Source organism: Prenolepis imparis, unplaced genomic scaffold (genome assembly GCF_030444845.1).
Source record: "Prenolepis imparis isolate NDT839.2.m4 unplaced genomic scaffold, iyPreImpa1.0 SCAF_12, whole genome shotgun sequence".
Classification (NCBI taxonomy): Eukaryota; Metazoa; Arthropoda; class Insecta; order Hymenoptera; family Formicidae; genus Prenolepis; species Prenolepis imparis.
Window position 1 is genome coordinate 12260349 of NW_028141170.1, and position 10201 is coordinate 12270549.

The following is a 10201-nucleotide window of genomic DNA, read 5'->3' on the forward strand; positions in this document are numbered from 1 at the left end:
TTCAAGTTTTAATTATAAAATAATAAATTCAATTAGAATAAAGTTTCAGATTTCCAAATTTTATAATAATGATTAAAAAATAGTTTTAATTATACATATTATAACGTATCAATCATATAAAAATATAATTCAAAATCTAAAATATCTTTAATATCAAGATAAAAGTATTTTCTCCGTATTTTATTATAAATAAGAACTAACTTTGTGTTATTATATAAAAATTATCTTTTCAAAGTACATACTGGTGTGTGAACAGCTTGTTGTCTCTAAATGAAAAATTCGTCATTTTATCTCACTTCTTAAAGGACCCCGCACAAACCTTATGGAAAATGGCTTTCGGTAAAATTGGCTGAAACTTTGTACTTCAAGTGATGCTGATCAAAAGTTACCATTGTCACAAGTCAATCCTATGAGCCGTTTTTGTTCCAAAAAGGCTCATAGTTCGATAATAGTGCCTATATGATACGTGTATTATCGAACTTTGAGCCTTTTTGGAACAAAAACGGCTCATAGGATTGACTTGTGACAATGGTAACTTTTGATCAGCATCACTTGAAGTACAAAATGGCAAAGTTTCAGCCAATTTTACCGAAAGCCATTTTCCATAAGGTTTGTGCGGGGTCCTTTCGGTATTACGACTTTTCGAGACAATGTTTCATGTCTTAAATTTCGGAATTTTTACTTTTCGGGACAATGTCTCATATCTTAAATTTCGGAATTTTGATTATTCGGGACAATGTCTCATATCTCAAATTTTGGGATTATAATTTTTCGGGACTAATTTTTCCTCCCATTATTTGATACTGTTGATTTATATCTATTTCGATAAGGAAGCATTTGCGACTGTATGTTATATGAACATTTATGTTATTTTTTTTATCCAGGAACACGCTCACAAATTTTTAAAACATACTTTTGACACCCTGTATACAGGATGGTTCTAAATAAATGCGAAAAATTTTATGAGATGATTCTTTGTCGAAAATTAAGGAATGTTTTTCATATAAACATATATTCTTATATCCCTCCCTGAGAAGTTACACTCCTCCAAAGGAAAGATAAAAATTTTACTTTTGATTGGATTTTTAATGTTTTTCTCAAATTTTTTGTTAGTTATAAAAAAATTGGGTGGATATTTTAATTAGTAAAAAAGATATTTCTTAATATTTTTTTAATCTTTCCGTATCGTTATAAAGGGATGACACTAACAACCTCTATTCTATTTCTTATTATAATTTTTTAACGGACTGGAATGTGATCATCTAAAAATGTGCGTTAGAAGGTTTGATTTCATTAAAAACTTTTATTTCTTTTATTCTTTCGTAAAATCAATAATTTTCAAGAAAAAAAATAAAAACCTAATTTTTACCTCCCCCTTTAGAAGTGTAACTTCTCAGGAAGGGATATAGGACTATATCCCTATTATGTTTATATAAAAAACCTCCCTTAATTTTCGACAAAGAATCAGTTCACTCCAAGCAACTCTGGAAACTGGACCTTCTATTAATCAATTTTGCAGGTTCTCATTCTGTCATCCGCCATTGCAAAACTGATCATCCGACGTAATCAACATTAAAGTTTTTTTTCAAAATGTGGAGTTCAAATATGAGTAGACTTTAAATGTAGCTTTATTTTCGTTTTTAAAGCACCTCGATATCATAATTATAGCTGCGTTATAAATCTTTAAATTTGCATAATTTTTTTCTATTTTTCTACTGTATCGTTTTTTTATGACCTAGTGTATATAACTTACCTGAATATTTATTACTTTATCGCTCCATTCACTTTTATTTCCGCCATATGCAGCTTCTTCAATTAGTTGCATAGTTCCTCGCGTTTTACCCATTGATACCGGATTTACTATTTCCAAATGCGAGGGATTTCGAAGCATAGTCACATGAAGGCTTTTTTGCTCTATGTCGAGTTCGGTGGAACTTATAAGATGGCTAATCACATCTCCGGTACACTTTGTTGCAGCAGGAAATTCAGAGAATCCCTGTAATTTACGAAATAATATCTCCGGCGGAAAATTTAATAGTCCGGTTAATAAATTAAGACGGCCGCGATGTGCCGCACAAAGAACGACATATTCCAAATTATCTGAAATGATAATATAATAGTGAAGTCTTTGTGTATAATATATGTTATTGATATCGAAAAATAATTTGTTAAAAAGAACGAGTTTAAATCTCAATAAAAAGAAATGTTCTTAAGAATGTTTTAATGTTCTTAAAAAACTTTCTTTATTAAAACTTATCGGCAATCAAATTATTGAATTCAGTTATTTGATTTATCTAAGTGTTTTTTTCTTTTCTAATTACCATAGGCACATAACTTAAATAGCTCGTGAAATAAGGCCATCATACTCTCAGTCCCTTCTCCTCCATATCTCTTTAGACTAACAAATTTTTTAGCCAAAAAGTTGTCAAAAGCTTGACTTTTGAGCATTTCTATGGCTATTATTTTGCATGTTTCATCATCTAATGGCTCGTTTAAAGTTGTTTCCATAGTTTCGGCAAACCATTCCCTTTCTTCTTCCGTCTACTCAATCAAGAAAGAAATCTTTTATCAATATGCGCCGGGAAAAATCCATATACATACATATAATCAGTCTATATATTATATATAATCAAATATAAATATAAGGTATATAAATTATATACATCCATATATGTTTTTTTTTCTCGTATAATCTTTGTCTGTATGTGTATGTACAAGAAAAATAATAATTTAAAAATAATTATAAGAGTAATTTTTACATTGTTTTTTTTATAGAAAAAAATGAAATCTGAATAACTAAGAAAAAATTATCTGATATGACGAAAAATTATGCGGATAATATGATAAGTCTGAGACATCCTGTCAACTCTAATTATTTGTTATGTTGTACAAATAAATACATTCGAAAGATAATTTCGGAACAATGTTGAAAAGCTCTCTTTATCTCCCTAAAAGCTCCCATAAAAATTTTTTTACACGCAAATAGTTATAGCCTTCCTGTTGATTTCGGAGAAAATTTTATATATATATAATTATATACAAGGTGTTCCATTTTAACTTTCGGGTTAAAATTTTTCGAAAACCAAGGTTTTTATCGAAAAATAATTTACACAAAAGTTATAGGATTTTGAGAGGGACATCTTGTTGTAAACATAGTCTTATTCTAGGTGGAGGTATTTTGGAGATTTCGAGGTCATCATTATTTTTTTAAACGGAACCGCTATAATTTTCTTACATAAATCGATTCCTCGTAATATTTAGCGTAAAAAATTGTTAGAATTAAATTGTCGAAAAATGAATGGTTTACGAGACATTTTATGCTTCATCCTAACATCTTTTTACAAAAAATATGAACTATCTCGTAATATATTCATTTTTAATAATCTTACCTTAATAATTTTTTGCGTAGAATAATGAGATAAATCAATTGTAAGAAAAATATAGTCTTATGATTTAAAATAATTTGTAATTTGCAATTTGCAACTGCATATTTTTTTTTAAATAACTATATGTTTTTCTCGCACCAATTAATTTATCTCATTATTCTAATCTGCACAAATTATTCTAATCTTTCTATTCTGCAAAAAATTATAAGATAAAATTATCGAAAAATGAATAATTACAAGATATTTTATATTTTTTGTCAAAATGTAGCGTATCAAGATGAAGCATATAAAATATCTCGAAAACCATTCATTTTTCGACTATTCAGCTCTAACAATATTTCACGCTAAATATTATGAGGAATCGATTTATGTAAGAAAATTATAGTGGTTCCGTTTAAAAAAGTAATGATCACCTCGAAATTTCAAAAATGCCTCCACCTAGAATAAGACTATGTTTACAATAAGATGTCCCCCTCGAAATCCTACAACTTTTGTATAAAACATTTTTCGATACAAGCCTTAGTTTTCGAGAAATTTCAATCTGAAAGTTAAAATGGGACATCTTGTATATATTTATCTTTGATTATTGTATATGGACTTTTGTCACAGTGATTTTTATAATAATTCGTTGTAATAAGTAAAAATATTACAGCAGATAATAAAAGTTTATATTTTAATCGATTTTAAATGCATTCAAACTTGATTACAATTTTTTTAAAAACAAGATTTAAAAATGTTAACGCATTTTTATGACAATGAAAAATCCTATCAAATTTAAAAATTACCTCAAGATGATTAAATTCAGTTCCGACAGTACCACTGTAGGTAGCATTTAAAAATCGAACGGCTTCCTCTATTGTTCCTTCGTTTTGTCGTGTAAATATAATCCCTCGAAAACAGACTTTATCCGTTAAATTTAATCTGTACTTATTCAGCTGCAATTCAGGCAATAACGATGACTTGCTCGTTGAAATGGGATCTATATCGGCTTGTTTATGTCCATGATTTCTATAGGCACTGACTAACCTATAAAAATTGCTATGTTTTGCTCGATTATCTAGATATTCCTTTGATACTAAAAAAAAAACAAATGACAATTATATTATGCACTTTATTTAAATAATATAATTTATATAATAATATAATTTATTACAAACATTACAATTACAATTTGATACAAACAATTAAATAAAGTTGTAAATTTTTATCATGTGCAAACATTACGCACTATTAATTTTTTGTATTATTATCAATTTTTAGAATATTTACAATATATCTTTAATTATAAATATATTTCATAAATATATTGCTAAAAAAATCTAATCGCAAAACGTTATATTTTATTCACTACGAATGCATTTCTAAAGTAAGAAGAATTTAAAATGCAAGTCATAGCAAATGCGCATGAGAATTTGTATATTTCATTTTATGACGCATTTAACGAATATTAATTTAATTAAATTCTTAATTTTTTATTCTCGTTTAATCTTAATTTTATTTTCTCTAATATCAAGCTAGGCAGATATATACAGTACCGGCCAAAATTATATCACCTTTATGTTATTTTAATATAATTTTTGTTAAAATGCGTCGAATGCGCTCAAAATTATACCTATAGTAGACACCTAGTGGCAGGTGTACCTTGTACCTATAGTGTAATGAGATTTGACAAAATACATCATGATTTTCGAATTTTTTATTAATTTTCCCAAAATCGCATCTTTGTGCGTTTTTTGTTTTTCGTGCTGCAGCAATTGTTTTTACAGTCTGAATCTAGTAATTGTTAAATTTATTGTCTTACAATATAAATTATGATATATAAATTAAAATATGGATTCGTTGTTCATTTTCAAAGCATTTATACTTGTTATAATAATTCAAAGTTTATTATTAAATTTAACATATTTTGAAAATTTTAAATAAAATTAATTTTTCATAAGTTATTGTTCATTATTTGATGAAAAGTTATTTGTTCAATAAGCTATACCTACCATCAAAACATATTACAATTTGATAAAGATCCATGCACTTTAAAACAAATTATGTTAAAAAAATCGAAAGGTGATATAATTTTGGCCGGTACTATATATATATATATATATATATATATATATATATATATGTTTATACATTTATGCTACATATATATATATATATAAATATTTATGCTACATACATATATATATATATATATATATATATATATATATGTAGCATAAATATTTATTATTAATAATGAAACAGATTTTATGTTAATACTTTTGATATTTTGATAAATAGATACTTACTTTCAAAATGCCTCTGTTGGCTTGGCTTATATCCATAAACATCGTTTTTACTGTGATATAATTTAAGATTGATATAATAGCTTGGCCATTTCAATTGAAAACGTTTTTTTAATATAAATGTCGCTATCGCGTACATTTTTAACGCAATGTCACCACAACATCACTGATTAGACTGTAAGCATGAACGTTTCACACCCGATTTAATGTAAGACACATAAGATTAGATTTCTCCCTTCCTCTTATATGTACGTCATACTGATGTTTTAACTTGTCGTGTTTCTTATCTGTTTACGCTTTCTATCTATTCTCTTTATCTTGTATAATGTCTTTAAGTTACTGTATTTTTTTGAAAGATTCATACGTAGAGCTCATTCCTGCTTATATTTTTTTTGGCTCTTTTATTTCTTTCGTTTTGTTACAAATATTAAAGCACTAAACACATTAACATTTAGCTGTTACATATAAGCAGTAAGCAAAATGCGCGCAATATGCCAGCAGATTGGCAACAGATTTATTCATCATATCAATTGCTAGTAAATTGGCATTAACTGTGTCTGCATTAGGTTTGTGATCTGTCGGCAGAGCCTGCTCACAGAATCTCTGACAATAGATTGACGATAAAAAACTGTGCAAGATCTGCGCATGCGCACAATTTGATAACAGATTGGCAGCAGAAACTGAGCAAGAGCTATAGATAGTTGCAAACTGCAGATCCTACTCTGTTTCTATCTCCAATATGCACTTAAATTATATCAGAAGGCTCTGTTACTATTAGTTCCGCTAATAGTTTGTAAACAATTTCGAACTTAACAAATACTGTACTAAATTTTTATAGCCTTTCTGCTGAACAAAATTTGTAACAGACACTTTTGGCAAAATATGTTCGAAGAGATGACTAAGATGAAATATTAAATATTCATTGCGCCTTTTATATATATGTATATATATAATATATATTAAATATATTACATAGGGGAAAGTCAGGTAAAACCGGGTAGGCGGGTCAAACCGGGTACCTCTATTTCTTCGTAATAGGTATTGTCATTTGTGGCCTATTCGTGTTATTAGTTATAAATTGACGCCATTATTATTCTGAGATGAACCGTGTCCACGTATACACGATACTTCTTTTTTGAGAGAAGTTTGAAGTTTTTGAAACAAAAAAGATCGATATCAGAGCGTAGTCGTGGACTTTTTCTATACAAAGCATCTATTTTTAGTGCAGAACTGAATTCTGTACATATTAGGAAGTATAAATCGCATTAGTTTTCATCGTTTCTTTTACGGCGGAATATACAGCCGCCGTGTTTATTATTTTCTTCGTGTTGGAGCAAAACCGGGTATCTACGTGTGTGGGGCAAAATCGGGTACAAAAAATATACGATTAAAAATTAAATAATAAAAAAAGCAAGAAGACAGTATTTTTAGAAAAAAAAAAAAAAAAAAATGTAGCCTGCATCTTTTGCAATAATTTGTACTCAACATCAATCGAAGGCTAGATACAGTACATTACATGCCAAGGGTGGGCCCACAAGTTTTGCAGCTATGTAAAGCAAGATATTTGTTTTTATTTGTGATTTTTGTTTATAGAATACACACAAAGAGAATTTTCTCTTAAGAATTTACCCTGAAAATCATGGTAATCATGAGACAATATGGTATGGAAAGAATTTTAAAAATATGTTTGATTAATTTTACCATACTTTTAGTGAAACTATACTTTTAGTAAAATTAATCAAACATATTTTATATTCTATTGTAATAATATAAATATTATTATTTTTTATTGTGATAAATATTAATCAGAGAAATTCTCATAAAATTCTTTCCATGACATATTGTCCCACGATTACCATGATTTTTAGGATAAATTCTAAAAGAAAATTCTCTCTATGCATTTTTGTATCGTATTATAATTTAAATAAATCAAGATTTCGTAATTGCACGGTGATTTACACGCTTTTGAATGAGTAAATTACCCTACCGGTAGAGCAAAATCGAGTATTTTGACTCATGGACATAGGAATAAAGGGACGGAGTATAAACCTCTACTTTAGGCGAGGGGAGTGAAGCCGCTTCCGGGGAGCGGGGAACACGGTCACGTGGTACTTTGGTGCCGCATTGGTAATTGGTTCTAGCATAAATGCGCGAAATTTGAAAATGAGACATTTAGTTTGTTTACAATTATAAATGTGTGATAGAATATTTTGAGTAAAATAGAGAAACAAAGTGTTTTATTTATAAATCAGCATATTGAAATGTTAATGGTGTTAATGCATGTCATCGAGATGTCAGAATTAAATGATAAAAAAAAGTTAGAATCTATAGATATGAAAAATCTTTATTGTTTTTGTTTTAGTATTTAATTTTGCAATTAATTGCAATGAATTCATATTGTTTTTCTTGAGTGAATTAAGAATTGCCTCCAAAGAGATTATTCGTGATTCCTTTCGTCGAACCTTCTGTTGCAAAAGTTTAAACTTTTTTGAAAAAGAGGTTTTTGTGTCTTGCAATTTTTTGTGGAGATATTCCTTTTCAAGAGCGTTATGGTCTCTCTTTGGTGATGTATTTGTTGACTGATCCGCAACTAAAAAATTTAAAAAATATAATGTATAACAAATTTTAATTTTTTAGAAAATTGTTACACATTATATTAAATAAGATGAAATATTTCTTACAATGACTGCATCCAGGGATAGGAGATGTGGCTCTATCAATTTTTAAAGTATTACATACAGAACTTGATGCAATAATACCATCATTTGGAACATTCTCAATCACACGTTCTAGCAAGTAAACATAAGATACAAAGCAATATATAAATAAAACTGCATAATCTTGTGCCATACAATAAATCAGACAGTTGGGAAAGTTATTTGATAAAAATAATGCCACTACTAACTTGTAAACAGAAAAAAATAATAATAATAATGGCATTACAAATAACGTATTATTTCTCAATCCTGATAATAATAATACTATTTGATACCTATATACGGTAGTGCATTTGGTCGAAGTCTCTTTGTACCATATAAAAAATTAAAGGCATCTTCTGCAAAATGTGCGGAACAAATTCTTGCTCCAATAGGAACTAATTCCGCATTTAGCTCTAGTATATTCAACCAAAGCAATTTTGCTTTTTCATTCTTTGGAAATCTATTAAAAAATAAATGTGTTACTTTATATTATATCATTTCTCTTATTTTGATAATACAATATAATTTTCATATATGCTAATAAAATATGATTTTTCTTACCGGTGATATGAGACATTATTTATATTTTTTTCTTTTATTTGTCCCAAAACGGGACGACTTCTTGTACGGTTTTTACAATTTTTTACAATGCACTGTGGCATTGTAAAAACAGTATATTTTTTCTTTGAATTATAACTCAATAAAACTGTTCTGACACTTCCATGACACTTCTGACTCTCGATGAAAGATTGCGCTTGCGCGATCACAACCAATCGCCAATGCGGCACCAAAGTACCACGTGACCGTAGTTCCCCGCTCCCCGGAGACGGCTTCACCCCCCGCAGCTATTGCTCTGTCCCTTTATTCCTATGTCATGACTTTGACTACTTCGAAAAATCTTGTCCTTGGTAAGCAAATATTTTTTTCAGCAACTCTCTCTCTAGCCTTATTTTCTCAGTTTAAGGTTCACTAAACACTACTAACGGTCAGTAGATTTTTTGTCTTCTGATTTTTTGTAGGAAGACAAATGCAAAAAAGTACCCGGTTTTGCTCCACTTTCCCCTATATTAAAATATTATTTATTACATTATTGAAATTCTAAAAATATACTAACAAAATTATAGAATCAGCAAGAAATAGAAAATCTTACAATACCACTACAATCAACATTTTCAAACAATACTGATAATATTTCAAATCCATCAGTGTATGATACACCAAGAGAAATACATTTAAACAGGCAACTTTTGAAAGAGCATCGTATAAGAAAACTTCAATCAAAACGTATAAAAATTTAGACTCAACAAAATAGTCGATAAAAAAATGATTAAAACATTTAGTAAGTTTATTAAAAAATATGAAAAATCAGAAAATAATTGTTGTAGAATAATACGTGGTACTAAAAATTAAAAAGCTTGCAATCTTTGGTAAAATAATCAAACGAAAGTACTTTACTGTAATCGCGACGCACAACATAAAAAAAAACACGGACGTGAATATATATATATATATATATATACTATATATATTATATAATTATCCTAATTTACTGTTAATCCATAAATAAACATGAAATTTTCTAATTTAATTATTTCAGTTAATTAATGTTAGTTATTAGTTATATTTACTTCTTATGCTTCTTCATCTCAGATCTGTTTCTTCGGAAGATCAAAATATGACTGCTTTTTTCCTCACGCACGTGTTTTCATTGATTTGATTTATTATCGACGGTACCCTGGTAGAAATTCATGCAGTTTGACTGAAGACTGGGCCCGTTACTATCTAGTATCACTGTTTTTTTTTAATATACAGAAATACTGCATAGCAACTA

At 28.4% G+C, this 10201-nt stretch overlaps 2 protein-coding genes across 4 annotated transcripts in view; both read right to left on the reverse strand.

The window, feature by feature from the left end:
• The window catches only part of LOC145944034 (2-oxoadipate dehydrogenase complex component E1), a 141620-nt gene extending 135433 nt beyond the window's left edge, over positions 1-6187 (reverse strand). Inside the window, exons 1-4 of one of the 3 annotated variants that reach the window (XM_083051988.1) lie at positions 5675-6187; positions 4172-4461; positions 2322-2541; positions 1754-2100 (exon numbers count right to left, since the gene is read on the reverse strand). In XM_083051988.1, the coding sequence (XP_082908114.1) occupies positions 1754-2100; positions 2322-2541; positions 4172-4461; positions 5675-5810 (993 nt within the window). In that variant the 5' untranslated portion in view covers positions 5811-6187. The remainder of the gene's footprint in view (positions 1-1753; positions 2101-2321; positions 2542-4171; positions 4462-5674) is intronic. The other 2 variants (XM_083051989.1, XM_083051990.1) reach the window with 2 other exon arrangements.
• LOC145943978 (THAP domain-containing protein 2-like) lies at positions 6116-9234 on the reverse strand. The gene is made up of 5 exons (XM_083051896.1): positions 8932-9234; positions 8664-8830; positions 8353-8460; positions 8047-8261; positions 6116-6274 (listed from the first exon to the last, which is right to left on the reverse strand). Exons 1-5 carry the CDS (start codon positions 9030-9032, stop codon positions 6116-6118), a joined length of 750 nt encoding a protein of 249 aa, XP_082908022.1. The 5' UTR covers positions 9033-9234.
• Positions 9235-10201: the final 967 nt, after the last annotated feature.

Excerpts from the sequence above, each read along its gene's own strand:
- LOC145943978 (XM_083051896.1), bottom strand. The coding sequence starts at position 9,032 with ATGCCACAGTGCATTGTAAAAAATTGTAAAAACCGTACAAGAAGTCGT. Across the intron at positions 8,461-8,663 it reads AAATGCACTACCGTATATAG|AACGTGTGATTGAGAATGTT; the intron begins GTATCAAATAGT and ends TTTACTTGCTAG. Across the intron at positions 6,275-8,046 it reads TGAATTCATTGCAATTAATT|AGATTCTGTGAGCAGGCTCT; the intron begins GCAAAATTAAAT and ends ATCTATTGTCAG.